Source organism: Lygodium microphyllum, chromosome 23 (genome assembly GCF_053477565.2).
Source record: "Lygodium microphyllum isolate KBCC chromosome 23, Lygodium_microphyllum_v1.1.10, whole genome shotgun sequence".
Classification (NCBI taxonomy): Eukaryota; Viridiplantae; Streptophyta; class Polypodiopsida; order Schizaeales; family Lygodiaceae; genus Lygodium; species Lygodium microphyllum.
In genome coordinates, this window is record NC_141157.1 from 11,601,685 (window position 1) to 11,621,074 (window position 19,390).

At 41.2% G+C, this 19,390-nt stretch overlaps 1 protein-coding gene across 1 annotated transcript in view; it reads left to right on the top strand.

Annotated features, from left to right (window-relative positions):
* Positions 1 to 19,390, top strand: part of LOC148015882 (gamma carbonic anhydrase 2, mitochondrial-like) — an 85,477-nt gene that overhangs the window by 24,671 nt on the left and 41,416 nt on the right. Inside the window, exons 2-4 of the mRNA XM_087663577.1 lie at positions 14,113 to 14,256; positions 15,080 to 15,205; positions 15,291 to 15,442. Of these exons, the coding sequence (XP_087519703.1) occupies positions 14,113 to 14,256; positions 15,080 to 15,205; positions 15,291 to 15,442 (422 nt within the window). The remainder of the gene's footprint in view (positions 1 to 14,112; positions 14,257 to 15,079; positions 15,206 to 15,290; positions 15,443 to 19,390) is intronic.

Below are 19,390 nucleotides of genomic sequence, written 5' to 3' on the forward strand. Positions count from 1 at the left end.
GAAAGATAGGATTCCGTGCTAGCATGATAGCACTCTGACTGTCACAGTGGAGGATAGGAACCTCTGTAATCCCAAGCTCTCTCACCAGACGTGAAAGTCGTAAAGCCTCTTTGCATGCCTCCATGGCAGCCACTTATTCTGCCTTTGTAGTAGACAATGCAACACACTTTTGCAGCCTTGATATCCAAGAGACTGCTCCTCCTGTGAACATGAACACATATCCTGAATTAGACTTCCTGCAGTCAGGATGGCCAGCATAGTCTGCATCCATGAAACCGACAACAAATGACTTTTGCTTACCAAAGCAGATACACAAATTCTTTGTGCCCTTAAGGTATCTCATGATACCCTTCACTGCTTCCCAATGCTTTTTGCGCAGATATGCCATGTATATGCTAACCACTACTAGTTTGATGGATAGTTTTTTGAGCTGAGTGAATGCGCAAAGAGTTGAGAGCAGTAGAGAGGAGAGTGAGCACGACACTTGATGTTTAGTACAAAGACTATTGTACCACTTTTAGGTTTTGAATATATATAAAGTACAAGAAGTGAAGGGTGTGTTCACACCTGAACACGGTAAAAGGCACGGTAAGTCTCTATTCCTAACACTAACACTATGGATAACACTATGGAATTAGCCTCCTCAGACTAACCATCAGTTTGTGGATGGAAGGATGATGAGAATTTCAACGTTGTGCCTATGTTCTCAAAAAATTCATGTCAAAATAGACTTGTCATCCGTGGGTCATGATCATTAATGATTGACTTTGACATACCATGATATTTAAACACATGTTGTATAAAAAGACGTGCCATATGATCAGCCTTGATCTTTTTCTTCATGGGAAGGATGTGGGCTTGCTTACTGAACTTGCATATGATAGTTCATATCCCATCATTCCTTGTAGGTGTGCGTGGGAGCTCAAAGATAAAATCCATAGCAATGCTTTGCCAAGGCCTATCAGGAATAGGTAAGGACTGCAATAAGCCCGGCATCTTTTGCCTATTATACTTAACTTTCTGGCACACTATGCATGTCTTGACTAATTGTTTAATATCATGTCTCAAAGTTGGCCAATAAAAGAAGTGTTCAATTGCCTTAATTGTGGCGTCAATATCTCTATGATCCGCATAAGGAGGAATATGACTCTAAGTCATTACCTTGGCTCTCAATTGCTTTGTGACACACAATCGTCCTTGCATCATTAGAAAGCCCTCTCGAAGTACGAAATGATCATGCCTCTGGCCATTGCAAAGTTGATCAAAGACTTTTTTAAAGTCAGAAACTATAGCATATTGATTCTTTATGGCATCCAACTGAGTGCGATAAACCATACTGATAGTCGATAACTGAGGCTTACGGGACAATGCATTCCCCACTACATTATTTTTGCGATCTACGTGCACAATCTGAAAGTGAAACATGGCTTACGGGACAATGCATTAGCCACTACATTTTTTTTGCCATCTATGTGTACAATCTGAAAGTGAAACATAGGCAAAAAGTTGCCCATTGCAAATGCTTCTTAGATAACTTCGTTTGAGTCAAACAATAGCACAAAGTTGATAATGTTTCCATGTAGAAAGTGCATGAATTACAGCCAAGAGTTCTTTCTCATAGACCTACAAATTCCTCTTTGCACCATGGAGAACACGACTCTCATAAGCAACCGCACAAATGTCTTGCATTAATACAACCCCAATGCTGTTTCCACATGCATCACACTGCACAACAAATGACTTCGTGAAATCAGGCAACACAAGCAGAGGATTTGAAGTCATATTTTCTTTTAATACATCAAATACTGAAATTTCCACTGTTGACCATTTGAATGGCATATTCTTCTTTTGTAAAGCATACAATGAAGAAGCAATTTCAGTGAAGTTCGGTACATACTTCTTGTAGTAGGAACATGGATACATAAAGTTGTGGATCTCATGAACATTTTGAAGATGTCGCCATGAACGAATCACCTCAACCTTAGCAAGATCCATACGAATGTTATTAGCCGATATAATGTGGCCCAAAAAGTGAATCTCATGAAAAAAGAATTCACTTTTTTCACTTTTCTTGTCATTAATCAACAATTGATGCCTGTGCATCTCATTGAATACTACTGCCAAATGCTTGCGATGCTCGGCCTCATTCTTCGAGAAGACAATCACATCATCAAAGAAAGTTGCCACAAATTCCCTATGCTGCCAAAAGATGCGATCCATCATTCTATTGAACGTGGTAGGAGCATTTGTAAGCCCACATGGCACGACAAGAAACTCATACAAACCAAAAGATGTTCGGAAGGCTGTCTTGGGTACATCCTAAGGCCTAATCCGAATCTGATGGTAACCATTTTTCCATCTATACGGATGAAGATGGCTGCCTCTTGCAATCTATCCAAGATAACATCGATCCGAGGGATCAAAAATCAGTTCTTTATCGTGATTTTGCTTAAAGCACAATAGTCAATGTATATACGCCATGACCCATTCTCCTTTTTAATCTCTTGCTATTGGGCTACACTAACCGTGTAAGGTGGCTTATTAGGTGGGCTACTGCCGGGGATTAAATCTATGCCATGATCCTCAGGCTTATTAGGTGGCAAGTGTCCTAGAAGTGACGGAGAAAAGCAATCAGCATACATTTGCCAAAATGACATGTGATCTTTATCCAAACTAGTCACATTCCTAACATTTCCATTATCACTCTTATCCTTGGTGAAAACCAAGTAAGCTGAAAGATGATTTTTTATTACTTTGGAAATAGCAAAAGTAGATACAGAAGGGATGGATTCCCCTTTCAATTTTATATCCAAAGTATGATTTTTGCCTCTATGGAAGAGGGTCACAATATTATTATGAGCATCAATCATTGCATGCACATGATGGTGCCAAGGCATACCAAGCAAAACATCACATCCTTCCAATGGAGCAATAAAGAACTCTTTGCTGTCCACATAACTCTAAATGTGCAAATGAAGCTTTCCAATGGTAGGAGTGATTGGCTTTGCATGTCCCTTGCATGCCATACCAATCTCACCCATGGGCCCCATCTCATCCTCTTTGATACCTAAACGGGTTGCCATATGAAGAGAGATCAAAATTGATCGTGCCCTTGGATCAAGAAAAATCAATGCATGCTGATCTCTGATGTTGGCCCATGTCTTACAAAGTTCAATTCTATCATCATTGGGTTGATCTGCCACTACATTAGACACTCAACTAGTAGTGGTTTTGCCTTTCTTTTCCTTATTATCATCCTTTTCAACTTGCTGTTTATTAGGACAGCTGCATCCCATGTGCCCATCCTCTTCACAAATAAAGCATTTATTTGCAGCCATTAGCTCCTTACATTGTGCATCATTTTTCCCACTCTTTCTTTACGATCTGTTCCTCTTTCCAGTCGTATTTTCAGATCTGCCTTGATTTTTAGCTTTATTTTCAGATTTACCCTTTTTCTTAGCCTTTGCCTCAGTGACATGTGGCTTGGCATCACTATCTTGGAGTCTTGCATCCTTTCCATGCAGCAATGTGTTGGCTGTAGTAGCAGTTTCTATAAGTTGAGATATGCTGGAAGCAATGGACTTAATGCAAAAATCCAGTATCCTTTCCATGCAGCAATGTGTCGGCTGTAGTAGCAGTTTCTATAAGCTAAGGCATGTTGGAAACAATGGTCTTAATGCAAAAATCCCGAATACCCTTTGGCAAACCACAAATATACTTTTCCACCTGCTAGTGGGAAGTAAGAAGTAACTGACAACAATGCATCCCAAAACTTATTATTATAATGATCCAAGTTCTTGCAATCTTTGGAATTTAACCGATTTCAAGCTGTCATACTGTCTACTTCAAAGGTACTTGTCAACCAATTTGAAGCAAACATTTGCTTGAATTGGACCCAAGTGGCAGGTGACTTCCCTTGAATAAAAAGTATAGACCATCACTGCAATGCATTTTTCCTAAAAAATGTGGTTGCCTTTTGTATCTTAGAGGCCTTTGTGGAGTTGTCTTTAGAGTAGGTTGCATCAAATTGCTGAATAAAAACAAGTGCTTTCAGCCTATCTTGTGCACCATTGAAAGGCTCAAACTTCGCACTTTTGCCACCTTCATCATAGTCCTTGGGTGAACCTATGGGAGTTAAGTTATCATAAATAGATTGTTGCAAAAAGGGTGCATTTGATGTATTTACATGATAACAAGAATTATCAGATGGTCCTACATGTCTAGCACCAAATCCCTATGCTCCAACTGTCCCTGGGGGTGCGGATACATATCCCTATGGCCTGCTTAATGCTTGAGGCATCTTGCATATGCTACCATACATGAGATTAAGCATTCCACTTGCATTAGTTGGATACATTGGGTGTTGTGAGCCATGCATTGGCTGCTGCATACCATAGGGATGTTAGCCATACATTCCTGTATGTGGTGCCTATCCAACCATAGCATGAAAAATGGTATGACCCCCATGTTGATGTTGACTTAGTCTCCCGCCATTAGCAGATCTTGGCTCACGCCGAGTTACATCGGCTGGTGGTCATGTATTTGGGCAGGGCTCATCCTCGGAAGGATGGACGGGAAAGGGAAAGGTGTATAGAAAGGGACTACACCCTGGTTATATCATCAGAGATGTTGGTCAAGGCTTTCCACGGTGGCAATGCGGGGTGCATGCCCTTCGTCCGGAGGTGGAAATGGTCATGTGAGAGGGGGACCAGACGAGCCTAGCCTGTTGGCCCCAACTCTTCTATTTGCGCTTGACTATTATTGCTTGTGTGTGTTGATAGTGTCACCTTGCTATCCCACTCTTGCATGTGCATAATTACCTTGCTATCCATGTTCCCATGGATTGGCACTACCAAGTTGGCCATGCATTTGCACTTGTTGCCCTAAAGGTACTAGTTGTTTGTGCTCATCGGGCATTGTGGGCTCTTCCAAAGAAGAGTAAGGCATTTTGTTCGGCTCTTGTGGTTGTTCCGAAGCTGTAGAAGGTGTCTTCTTATCTTTGCTTTTGCTGTCCTTCCTTGGGGCATTCACGATCGAGAAAATTAGGGATCCTTTGTCAATTCAACAAAAAGATTTGTTGCTGTACACATTCGATCCTTATAGTTATCATCGAATTCTTGAGTCCCTTGCTAGTCATCAACCTCTTTATGCATTGAAGTGCCAACATTTGGATCATTTCCCACATTTTCAGCTTGCTGTCCATGTTGAGAACCATGCCCAACATCGGTCCTGGCATTTTCCCCTTTACCATGTGGCTAACCAAGGAATGATGCATCCTCTCCACTTAATCCCATATCACCATGTGAAGACATGCTTGCTGTAATTCATTGCTGAGAGCAATTTCAGCACTAATGCAATAGTCCCAAGTTGTGATCAAGTGCCATGGGCCCATCAATTGAAGGGACTCCATGGTATTCCAGCAATGGAACCATGAAACCAGCCTTTCTTCCATGGATGGGTAGTAATTCCCTGATTACAACTTAGTTACAGTAGCAATATTTATTACAAAATCGAGAAATGCAAATTAACTCACAATCTTGGACAATGGACACCTTGTTGGCCCCAGATTTGGTGTGCCTTTCGGTATTTCTTTAAATTAATTGAAAAAGAAGTTGATGTACAATTGGATTTTCCAATCTCTTTCGGTATTCTAACTCCCCTTGCTGTCCAAAATGACCAGCAAGTCTTCAATCTGATTTGCCCTTTGGTTTGGGCAGCCATTGGAAAATGCCCCAAATTCATTGATTTTTTGGTTCCTCCACTTAAATTTGACTGAAAACAACTTCAGCCTTGTTGAATCCAAGACTTGGAGCTTGCAATTTTTGGCACGTTTCTCAAGGCTGCTGCTAAACCCTAATTTTTGCTGCAGAGTAGGGTTTATAGTAGAGAAATCTGAAATTTCTCAGCCTTTGGTGATCTCAATGCTGTAATCTTCGGAGCAAGGTTGTAGAAAGGTTGGGAGGGTGATGACTTCTCATTGTGCATTTTTATTCTACCCTTGTAATATAAATGCTCTCACATGTTCTCAAAATTGTAAATTTATCGAAATGCTTGATTTGAGTTGTTTTTGTATTATGACCTTTGAGATACTTCTACATGATTGGAACAATCTCAAGGGACAAGTTGAATTGATAATTACTTCCAATATTGGGTTATGGATATGTTAGGATGAAAAATTTAAACAAGTTTATCTTGATGGTATAAGAGTTGGTTTTATACCATGGGAAAATGAATGAGGAGAAGTGAAAATTGATTAAAACGTAGATAGGACTCACAAGAAACTTTTCCAACAGAATGTTGAACCAAGAAAATCTTAAGTTGGGATTAAAATCACTAAGGTAGCTGCTAATTTTTGTCATGTTAGCAAGTTTTTTTCACACTCTAAAAGGTTTTCTAGTGTTTCTTTGTGCTGCTTGTTCAGCAGGCAATACGAGGAGGTGTTTTTGTAGTTTTATGATTACAACAGGAGAAAAAGAAGATTGAGAAAGAAAAGAAGTCCCATAGTTTGGGTTAACAAAAACGTTGGACAAAGTTTTCCATTTTCAAAGAGCCTAACCGCAAAGATTAGAACTTGGGCAACGATAATGTTGTAAAATTTTTGAAAAAATAAAAAACAACCACAATGTTGTAAAACTTCATAAAAGAACTTTGGACAATCGTAACGTTGTGAAACTTTAGACAATTGGGAAGTAAAACTTTAGATTGTCAGAGAAAAATTTGACAACTATAAAGCTACAAAACTTCAAATTTTCAAAAGCTTAAGATTGCCCTACAAACTCCAAAACTTATTTGATACCACAATGAGATGGAAATCGAAAAATAAATAAGAAGGGTATCCTATGTTATACTTGTGTATTCTAAGTTTGTTTCATTTCAAAACAAGCAAAGTGAATGTATGTATATGCTTTTTCTATTTTAAACACAAAGTGAAGGGCAACTCTCACTAAAAGGGAACCATTACGACACTAGATTGTAGGAGAGATGTATAATAACAGTGAAATTGAAGCACAAATATATGACTTGGGATTTACTTTTTCATCGAAGAATTTCAATTCGTAGTGCAAACATGGAAGTTCTAATATGAGTATAACATCCAATTTGTTGGGAATAAAGGACCATCGTGCCTTTTATATGTGCACGGGTGTGAACACACCCTTAGCACATTGTACTTTCATACATATATCTATCTAAAACCTAAAGTGGTACACTCTTCATTTTATCGAAAAACGTGTTCACTCTCTACTCTGCTTACTGGCACTCTCTCTCTCTCTCTCTCTCTCAGAGCGTAAGGTCTGTCTTCCTCTATCTCCGTGCCTGATCAATTCCTTCAAACTGGTATTAGAGCCAATGGCTCACTCAAGTTGTTGAGAGGTGCAGACGACACGCAGAGTCTCGTGTAACAGTCTTGTGGATTGTTGAGGAGCCGGCAAGAGGCAGTGCGAGCAAGAATTGCTGGCGGGCAACAGTTGAACAGAACAGTCAGTAGTGTGATGGGCTGTGACTAGTTGGGGTCCAGCGTGGAACAAGGCGACTGCAACTGACAGGCAATAGTGGGCAGCAGGCAACATGTAACGGAGCCAGCAGGCAAGAAGACCTGACAAGGCGCTCAATGCGTGACAGAACCAGTGGGCCAGCGCGCGATGGGGAGGCCTGACGGGTCAACGGACCCGTCATTCAAAACTTTTTTTTTCAAAAAAATCTTTTTCTTAAACTCCTTCCCCTAACCGGGGTTCGTGCGTGCAAGCACAAAACATCAACTTTGTGCAATTTTGGCCCAGAAAGCTGGGGCTTTGCCAGACTGAGCACTGTTCGGGAAAAATTGAGGCATCTGCGTCGGAATTGCAGACATTGTGCGCATTTGAATTGGGGATTTCGCCAAAATTGTTGAAATTTGGCTCATTTGAGTGAAATTTCTCAACATTTAGCCCAGAAATTTGGGGTTTTTTCCAGATTTGGGAAATTTGATGTAGGACAAGCAAATTTGTCTCTGAAATTGTAGGAATTTGTGACATTTCGTCCCCGACATTTGGGGTTTTTCATGTACATGCACAAATTGGGCTGAAATTAACTCAATTTCTCGACATTGAGGCACATTGGACCCCGTGCAATTTGGGGCATTTGCAATTTGGTCAAAATTTGTGCAGTATTTGGTCATTTTATGTACATGCAGGTTGAATTCTGCGCAATTTGGACATCAACACTTGGTGAAATTTGGGGGTTTTGCTGAAAATTGCTTCATTTGGGCAAAATTGGACAACCCTATGCATGGCAGAGGAAATGCAGATGTGTGTTTGATGCTTTTGCACAAAATTTTGGGGCTTTTGACCGTTCGTGTCAAATTTTATGCCCGTGGGTACACGTACAACAGAAATGTGATGCACATGCCCTTTGGAACAGCTGTAATCAGTTGGATAATGCTGTAGCACTTGGTTTGGTGCTTCTGAAAACTGAATTACAGATCTGAAATCTGTACTTCTGCGTGATCATTTATTGTTGATTGGTACTTGTTTGTACTTTGGTCACTTGGGTGACAATTTGGGCCTGCATTTATTGGTTTTTTGGTCACTTTTGAGTTGAAAACCATGGCTGGCAGCAATGACAGCAGTAATTTGATGCATATAAAGAAGCTTGAAGGTGCACATGATTTTGTAGTGTGGCAAAAATAGTGCTACAATATCCTGTTACAAAAGAAGCAGGCAAAGCGGATCAAAACTAAAGGGGCAAAGCCCGCGGACATGGATCAGGACGATTGGGATGAGTTGAATGAGCTTGCACACTCAACCATAGAGCTATCGATTTCTGATGCCTTGCTCTTCAACATTGAAGGTTTGGATTCTGCATATGCTATATGGACTAGATTGGAAGAACTGTATGCATTGAAGAGCGTTGCAAGTAAAGTGTATTGACTGAAAAAGCTTATGGATTTGCGTATGAAAGAAGGTACAGCAATGTCTACTCACTTGAGTGAGTTTAACTCCATTTTCAGCCAGCTGGTTGCCTTGAAGTTCATGATTGATGAGGAATTTAAGGCTACTTTCTTGCTTTGCACTCTACCAGAGAGTTAGGATACATTCAGGACTGCCATGAGCAATTCTAATGTGATCCTTTTGTATGCTAATGTAGAGAGTGCTCTACTTATGAAAGAGATGAATCGGCAGAACAACGCATTCAGCAAGTCTTCCAGTGCTTTGCATACTAGGGGCAAATCACAGTAAAAGGGCAAATATGATGGCAAGGGACGCAGTAAATCACGTGGCAAAGATGTTGAATGCCATCATTGTGGCAAGGAGGGTCACTTTAAATGTGACTGCAACAAATGGAAGAAAGAGAAAGGAAAAGGCAAGAAGACAGATGATTGCAAGGAATAGAAGGACATTCAGCCTAAGAAAAGCAGTATAAAAATTGAAGAGGTGAATGCAGTCACTCATGACAGTGACAGTGGGAGTGAGGTACTCTTTGTCTCTTCACATTTTGGTGCACATGCTCTACTTGCAGATACAAACGATGACATGCATACGTGGATTCTTGATTCGGGTGCTTCTTTTCATGTCACCCCTTATCGTGAGTGGTTTTCCGCACATACAGGGGGTCGACATAGTGTTGTCCATCTTGGGGACAACTATGCATGTGAGATTACAGGTATTGGCAGTGTGCAGTTACAGTTTCAACATGGCTCTGTCTTTACACTTCAGCATGTACGGCATGTACCTCAGCTCAAGAAGAGCTTGATCAGACAAGGCAGCTAGATGATGATGGTTTTCCTACCACCTTTGGTGATGGAAAATGGAAGATCTGTAAGGGATCTAGGGTTATTGCCAGAGGTTGCAAGAGTAATACGTTGTATCCACTTCATGTATCTAGTGTGCGTGATCATGTTGTTGCCGTGATCGAGCAGCCAAGTGTTTCTTTGTGGCATGGCCGGTTGGGACACATGAGACAAACAGGAATGAAAGTGCTTTCTCGTTTGGGTTACTTGCCTTGTCTTTGTTATGCTAATTTTGAGCACTGTGATCTTTGTATTTATGGCAAACATGCACAAACTTCTCACAAAAAGTCTCTTTCTTTGAAATCTTCTCCTCTAGAGTTAATACATTCAGATGTATGTCAAATGCCAGGATTATCTTTAGGGGGAAAGAAATATTTTGCCACCTTTGTCGATGATGCTACACGAAAAGTATGGGTTTACTCTATTCGTAGCAAGGATGAAGTGCTTGACAAGTTTAAAAAATTCTTGGAATTGGCTGAAAATCAGACAGATAACACACTTAAGTGTCTTCGCTCTGACAATGGTAGGGAATATGTGTCCAAAGTCTGTCAGGCATTTTGTGACAACAAAGGGATAAAGAGGGAGCTCACTACCGCTCATAATCCACCCCAAAATGGATTTGCAGAGCGTATGAATTGGACCATACAGGATAAGGTCCGTACGATGCTGTCTCTTGCTGCATTTACCCATGGTTTTTGGGTAGAGGCTGTTATGACAGCTGTTCACTTGATGAATCAGTCACCAAACAGGTCTTTGGGGAGGGGGGGGAGTTCCCCAAGAAGCGTGGTCGGGCAAGCCACCTTCATATGCTCATCTAAAAGTGTTTGGCTGTGAGGCTTTTGTGCACATTCGTAAAGAAAAACGCAGCAAACTTGAGCCAAAGTCCTGTAAATGCATTTTCCTAGGATATGGTAGCGAGGGTGAAATGGGGTATAAATCCTGGGATCCCGAGAAAAGGAAAATAGTACGCAGCAATGACGTTATCTTCCGGGAAGATCGCATGCACAAACAACCCGAAAAGAATGAGGAGGTCCGTAGGGTTGTATTCCGGGAAGAAATACCTTTTGGATAGCAAAATGTGCCCACTGTACAGCAGCAAATACCTGCTGTAAATGAACCTGTAAATGCAGAAAATGATGCTGGAAATGATCAGCCAGCTATTGCCCATGAAAATGAGCCATTACATGTGCAGGAACAGCTAGGACAGCAAGCTGTTAATGTTGATTTGCAAGCTGAAATGTCAGAACAGTATGCTGAAAGTGGAAATTTGTGGGAACTGCCAGCATACAATGACCATTGGGTTAGGAGATCGTCTAGGACTACTAGACAATGTGACAGATTTGTTCATGGTGCAATTAATGTGGCTGAGTATGTCATGTTGACAGACTCTAGTGAACCGACTTGCTTCAAGGAAGCAATGGATTGACAAGACAGCAAGAAATGGTATAAAGCCATGCTGTCAGAAATGAAATCTCTTGACAAAAATGACACTTGGGACTTGGTGCAGTTGCCTAAAGGGCAGAAAACCCTTCCATGCAAATGGGTTTACAAAATGAAGGTCACTTTTGGTTCCTCACCAAAGTACAAAGCAAGATTGGTTGCAAAGGGGTAGAAACACGAGCATGGAATTGATTTTGATGGGATTTTCTCTCCTATAGTCAAGATGACTACATTGAGAACAATTTTGGGCTTGGTTGCAGTTGAGGATATGGAGCTCATACAGATGGATGTAAAGACTGCATTTTTACATGGTGATCTGCATGAAGACATATATATGCAGCAACATGAAGGGTTTGTTGAACAAGGGAAAGAACAAATGGTCTGTAAACTCAAAAGGAGTTTGTATGGGCTGAAACAAGCACCAAGAGAATGGTATCATAAGTTTGATACATTCATGCAGTCCCAAGGCTTTCATAGAAGTCAAGTGGATCACTGCTTGTATACCAAGAAGGCAACAGATGGCAGCCGATTATCTTGGTTTTGTATGTTGTTGACATGCTGATTGTTGGCAGGGATACTCATGCCTTGGATTCATTGAAGCAAAGTCTTCATGGCAGCTTTGATATGAAGGATCTGGGTGATGCAAATCACATTCTTGGCATGCGAATACTTAGAGATAGATCTAAAGGTTTACTCTATCTATCTCAGCAGGAGTATATCTCCAAGGTTTTGCTGCGTTTCAATATGGAGGGGGGGAAAACAATTGGGATTCCATTGCCTCCATATGTGAAACTCAGTGCAGAGAACAACCCTACATCTGATGATGAGAAGGCTGAAATGGCCAAGATACCATATGCTTCAGCTGTTGGCAGTTTGATGTATGCTATGGTTGCTACACGTCCTGACATTGCTTTTGCAGTGGGAGTGGTTAGTAGATACATGGCAACCCTTGGCAAGAAGCATTGGGATGCAGCGAAAGGTATTATGAGATATCTCAAAGGGACAAAGGAGTTGTGCATTTGCTTTGGAAAGCAGAAGGCATGTGTTGTTGGCTTTATGGATGCAGACTATGCTGGTCATGCGGATTGCAGGAAGTCCACTTCTGGGTATGTGTTTACTTTCACAGGAGGAGCGGTCTCTTGGATCTCCAGGCTACAAAAGTGTGTTGCATTGTCTACTATAGAGGCAGAGTATGTAGCTGCCATTGAGGCATGCAAGGAGACTTTATGGCTTTCACGTTTGGTGGGAGAGCTTGGCATCACAGAGTTACCTGTTCTCCATTGTGATAGTCAGAGTGCTATCATGCTAGCACGGAATCCCATCTTTCATGCAAAGACAAAGCACATACATGTGAAATATCACTTCATTAGAGATGTACTTGACAGCAAGAGCATTGAGCTTGTCAAAGTGCATATAGATGATAATCCTGCAGACCTTCTCACGAAGGGTCTTCCAGCAAAGCGGTTTGCTCATTGCCGACAGACGATGGGAGTTGGATAGATATATTTATTTCAGCTTTGTACCTACTTAGACTCAGCTGATTCTTTTCTCCTCTTAAGGCACATTGCCTTTAGGTGGGAGGTTGTTGGGAATAAAGGGCCATCATGCCTTTTATATGTGCACGGGTGTGAATACACCCTTAGCACATTGTACTTTCATACATATATCTATCTAAAACCTAAAGTGGTACACTCTTCATTGTACTGAAAAACGTGTTCAGTCCCTACACTGCTTACTCGCACTCTGTGTCTCTCTCTCAGAACGTAAGGTTTGTCTACCTCTATCTTCGTGCCTGATCGATTCCTTCACAATTCAATGGTGCTTCCATTCTCATATGAAGGAACAGATTGTGCAGATGCAATTAGGATGGGCGGGGGCAGTTAGGCCCATTGCTAGAACATTACTGTTTTTGTCTGACTGCTGACTACCATTTTACAATTTTTTTTTTGTAGTACAAAATTCTAATCCCACCTCTAGCTAGTTAAGGAAATAGAGGCATGTTCTTACTTCAAAAGTAGCACAAATCCATAGTCATAACAGTTGTTGAAAATGCATGAGAGATAATAGTAGGGTTGGTTGTAGTTTCTGTCAAACAATCAGCTTCTTGGGTCTATTGGGAAGTGGCCCTGGTTTGAGTCCTAAGCACCTTGTTTATGGTCCAACGTCCAAAGAAGCAGCCAATTGAACAAGAGGGGATTGTGGGGATTGGTGGGAGTGAAGGAGAAGTGGCACAAGACGGATTATTTCCCTTTTCATGCTTGTATCATTGAGGAGTGGGGGTTGCCATTGGTATGGCATTGGGAGTGTGTATGTGTCCCTCCATTATGGACATGGCATGACATGAAGGGCGGTGAAGGGTTGCTTGATGTGTTATGATTGGGGAAGAGGGTTGGGGGCGGACTGTGGTAGTGGTGAGCTGCGTGATGAGGAGGAGAGGCGAGATTGGCAGTGAGTTTCATGAGGAGGAGAGATGAGCATGGCAGTGACAAAGACTGTGTGATGTAAAAGCTTGGTTTCCTTGCTGCGCTGATAAGTAAATCTACTTTTGGGTTTGATGGACGGAAATCAAGGTTTCTTGGCTGACAACAAACTGAACTATAAAAGTCCGTATGAAGTGATTGTTTGTGACATATCAGTTTGTGGATGACTAGGATTGCTGGCTACCTAAATGACGAAAGGGTCAATAAAAGTAGATGGTCAAGTTTTGTTAAATTGCTATCGCCATGCTTTTGCTAAGTGGCTATAATGATTTAATTGTGCAATTTTAGTGGGGATTTCTGATATCAATCAGTCCATACCAACATTTCATTTAGTTGACACAACTTTCTTGGCTGTCTTAAACTCATGTGCTTAAGTGCAGATGCAGGCTTTAATTATATTGGAGTTCTTGTTGTCATTTTGTGCAGTTTCAAGGCATCGGACTCTGATGAACCTTTTTAACAAAGCTCCCCATGTAGCACAGAATGCATTTGTAGCTCCAAGTGCATCCATCATTGGAGATGTTAGGCTGGGTGCAGGTTCTTCAATTTGGTATGGGTGTGTTCTTCGAGGTAGGTTGTTATTTCAATAGATAATATTTCTCTTTGTTAGTAAGGATGTTTGACTTTCTAATCTGTTATTGATTCTATTGTTTTGCTTTGAAAATTTGAGATGTATTTGTTGCTCTGCTTTAATTTACAAATCGAGCTTCTTGGATTATTCACCTGATGTTTGAACTATGCAGAGTGTGTGTCTCACACTTCATTGACCTCACAATGGATATATAGGGCTAGCTCTGATTATCTAAGAAAGGTGCTTTGCAAGAAGTGTTACACACATGAACGCTAGACATCACCCAAATTTTGAAGTTTTTCTTTTAGCAAAGTAATCTGAGAAAGTTTAGGAGAAGGGCAAGAGGCCTTAAGGTCAGGATTAGTACAGAAGTAGAAATAGAGAGAGAGGGCATGATGGTCCAGGACTACTTGATCCAGTTCCTTATGCCAAAGATAATGAGTCTCAATGATTGCATTTGAACCTCAGCCATGCCTGCAGATCTCATGAACCTGATGACCTGAGAGCTGAAATCTCAGCACTAGAAGATGAAATCATAGTGTGGCAATACTGAGCCAGCTGAACTGTGTATCTTCGTATTTCTGCCAGACTTTGAAGTTTGAAATCATTCTTTGCACATGGTCAGCACACAATCTGTCCAGAAAATGCTGTTTGCTGTGACAGTTGGGGGTTGTCTTAAAAAGCATCGAGAATTATAGTGGGAACTAGTTGTTCCAGACTTGCTGTCCGCTTTATGCATTGCCTTTTAACTCCACTGGCACAGAAGACAAGACAGGGCATGGTTATTTGTGCATGTATATTAAAGGACAATTTGATTTTCAGGAGATGTGAACAGTATTTATATTGGATCAGCAACCAACATTCAGGACAACACTCTTGTTCATGTTGCGAAAACAAGTATCAGTGGCAGCGTGCTTTCAACACATATTGGTAGCAGAGTAACAGTTGGTATGTAAATAAAGCATTTTGTCTACCTAGCTTTCCTTTTGCATAAGTCTGGCTGATGATCAGTGGGTTCGATCCAAATGGTCAGGTCATAATGCTGTTTTACATGGTTGCACAATTGAAGATGATGCATTTGTTGGGATGGGGGCTGTTCTTCTTGATGGGGTACATGTGGAGAAACATGCTATGGTTGCCGCAGGATCTCTTGTGAAGCAAAAGACACGGATTCCATCTGGAGAGGTATTCCTACATATAGCTGGAATCATTGTGTTACTGAAGTTGTGGTTCAATATTCGTTGAGAATGAGAAAGAGTTGGAAACCGTGTTTTATTTGTGGTACGTAAATTCAAACCTAACCAGGGGTTGTGTTACTAAAACATCAAGCGTTTGACTGAGTAGGTCAATGTATTGCTTAATCAATTGGGAGTTGTAAAGTGGGAATTGCCCTCATAATCAAACACATCAGGAGCATATTAGACAAGTTACATTTTTGCAAAATTGCGATGCAGCGATGTTTTCCCACAGAAATGTCCATGAGAGCTATAGAGAGAATGGGAAGGGAAGGGGAGGGCAAAAGGGTTGATGGGAAGGGAGAGGGGCAGAGGGGTTTACTGGGTTTGGGGTGTGGAGCTAAGGGAAGAGTGAAGAAGAGAGAGCAGGGAATAGATCCCAAGCTCTCACATGCAGCCCCCAGCTTTTCCTCCTCAGCCTGTGCTGCCCTGCAGCCATTCTGTGCAGCCACCAGCTCTTTTCTTTTCAGCCAGCACAGCTTCCAGCCTTTTTCCTCTTGGCTGTAAGTTTTACAGTTCTAATGCACAACCCAATGGAAGAGAGAGAACCCAATTAAGGTGGAAGAGATCCTCAAATCTTGGTTAATGGAGAATTGCACAACTATTGGCTTTGAGAGCCCAAGCATGAACCGGCACTTTGAATCTACAAAATTGCCTAACTGTTCTATTTGAGACAGCTCCTCATTTTGTCTTGATTTGTATCGAAGAATCTTCACCTTGATCAAGCCATGAACACTTTGGCTCTCCTCAATCTCATGCTCCCTCGAGTATGTGGCTAGACATACTCTCTGTTGCTCCTTGCAACTCAGCATCAAGAGAAGAATAAGAAGAAGATGCATTTGCTGATCTGCACCAAGATGATCACCAAGATCAACAAAACACGATCTTCTTGCTCATGATCTTGCACACCATGACTTGCCATCGATTGCCCATCCACAGGGCTGTCCAGCCACGTCATCCAGCTTTGCCAATCCTATGTCTTGCATGTTCTTGTACCTATGAAGCACAAGGTAACTGCAAAAAGTTTCACCCTTGAAATGCTCCACCCTCAGAATCTTGCATTTCAGCATGATAGATTTCACCCCTTGGGTGGGTTGTAAGTGAAATGCCACATGAAATGATAAAATAACACATTTAGAATACATATGTTCAGCAAATTTTTAATAAAAATGTTTCTTTTTCCCTTCAAGTGAGTGAAACATGTCTCACGGTTACCATGGTGAAGCAACACTTTTGTTAGCACCAACTCCTCTTGAATCTCGTCAACATCCACTAACTTAATACTCCACAAGATTTCTTACGTGAAACAGTGGATGCAGCTTCCCATTAGAGGCTAGCTCCAATTGGTAAGTCACATCACTAAGCTTCTCAGTCATGTAGAAAAGCCCCTTCTTTTGAGGTGCTAGCCTAGGTGAAAACAAATCCAAACTGCTTCAAACACTGCTTCTAGATCTTGTGATGGCATCATTGTCCTCTTGGAAGATCAACTCTCGCCGATGTTTGTTACCCTTGTTTTGCTATTTGTGTGTCTGCTGGATTCTTTCTTCAACAACTGATCCATATCCACAATTAGAAGCACAATTGAATGTATTACTAATCGGCTGCCCATAAGCTATCTCAAATGGGGCTTGCTTGGTAGATGATATCAGAAACACTCAAGCTAGAGAAGGCCTTGTTTTTGTCTTGAAGTTTCTAGGCATTTCTTGAAGAAGATCCTAGAATATTACTTGTGTTATGGCTTATGTCAATACTTTCATAATCACTTATGTAAGCACCTATGTTAGTAGCTTACATCATTGCTGATGTCATCAAGGCTCATGCCATTGCTTATATGTTTGAGCTTGTGTTGCTGTCACCAGGTGGTGATACTTTTTACAGTTGCTTTTCTTATTTACTTATATAAATATTTTTTTTTAAATTTTCTTTTGTTGTTGTTGCTTGTTACCCCGAGAGTTCTCTTGGAATAAGCCTGGATCTTTGCGTGGCCAGAAGAGGTAGCCATTGGGGCAAATTGGACTAATGGTTTGTCTGAGCCTTAGGACCGGTTCCATATTGAATGGGCACTGAAGAATAGAATGCTAGTGGTTTGGGACTGTGTGCTTAGCCATTGGAGATGGTGCAAGACAATGAGCTTGGCCAAGACGGAAAGATGCACATGTGAGAATGCTCATGGAATAAAAGTCACTATAACTGAGCCACATTACACTTTTTGATGTGGTCACAATGATAAAAGTTGCTCATAACAACTTGAGGAATGCAGGGGTCACCATCCCTAAAATTTAGGGAGTTACTATTTTTGAACCCCAGAATCTGTTCTTGTCATTATCTTCGTTTTTGCACGAGGATTAGTTCTTTGGTCTGTGCCAAGGTCAAATTTTGCACCGATCATGGAGAATTTTAGACTAGAAGGTTTAAACGGAAAAATTATTACATGTATGCCATGTGGCACAAATTCCCAAAAGAGAACGAGAGAGCTTTAAAAAAAACGTAATAGGCATAAGGGGCAGAGGGGAGAATGATGTTTTGAGGATCTAAGGGCAGATTGTTGCAAGAAAATCAGCCATGGAGAGTACTTCTACGTCTCTGACTCAAGTACGGAGGTAAAGCTTGCTCCCTCTGATAAACTCTCTCTCTATTCTTAGAGGAAATGCTTTGCATGATGGGCTGATTCCATGGAAGGTACAATTTTGTGTTTTCGTTGAAATTTGCATATGAATCATTGAGTATTGGTCATAGAAAATGCAGGACAGTAAAAACAATGAATTTAGAGATCTGCAGATTGTAATTCTGCACGTGAATCATTGAGCCTTGGTCACATGTTGAACAGTAAAAACAGTGAATTCTGCACATGTTGGACAGTAAGAATAGTGAATTCCGAGATTTGCAAACTGGAATTTTGCATAGGAATCATTGAGTTTTGGTCACAGAAAATGCTTTCCTTAAAGAGATGTTGATCTGGACATGCTGTACTGTTCTTATGCAGCTGGGATTTACTCAGAAGAGTTTAAAACCAATTGTTCATAGGTTATGCATTTTGGAACATTACAATTTTTGTAAATTTTTATCTTTTAATTGATAAAGAAATACCGAGAGGGGCGCTAGTCTTTGGAGCCAATCTAGTGTTGAGTGAGGGAGTGAGGTCTTTTGACAGATGACTCTGAAGAAGACCATAAAAACCAGAGAAAGCAGTCTGGATGAATGAGCACGAGTGATTTCTTTCACCTCCCAGCCTTGCCTAGTATATTGCTGGCCAGACCATTGTGATCCGATTGCCAGCCGTCAAACCTTGGTGAGTCCTACTATTTTTGGACTCTCTTCAGTTCTAGGCTCTCCTTAACCCCGTTCGGGTGCTCAAGAGCCCAGACGGTCATCCTCGTGCATGTTCCCCTTAATTCACCTTAATGTCACATTCAATGTTTGTGACCTTAATGTCACATTAAATATCACTTTAATATTACATTAATGTCACATTTCCTTCCCAATGACAGATGACTTTGAAGAAGACCATAAAAACCAGAGAAAGCAGTCCGGATGAATGAGCATGAGTGATTCCTTTCACCTCCCAGCCTTGCCTAGTATATTGCTGGCCAGACCATCGTGATCCGATTGCCAGGCGTTAAACCTTGGTGAGTCCTACTATTCTTGGACTCTCTTCAGTTCTAGGCTCCCCTTAACCCCGTTCGGGCGCCCAAGAGCCCGGACGGTCATCCTCGTGCATGTTCCCCTTGATTCACCTTAATGTCACATTAAATGTCACTTTAATGTCACATTCAATGTTTGTGACCTTAATGTCACATTAAATATCACATTAATGTCACATCTTTGCTTGTGTGTGTGTGTAAAGACCAGGCATTAATTGAAGGAACTACCGCTTTATGTGAGTCATAGACCGGTTACA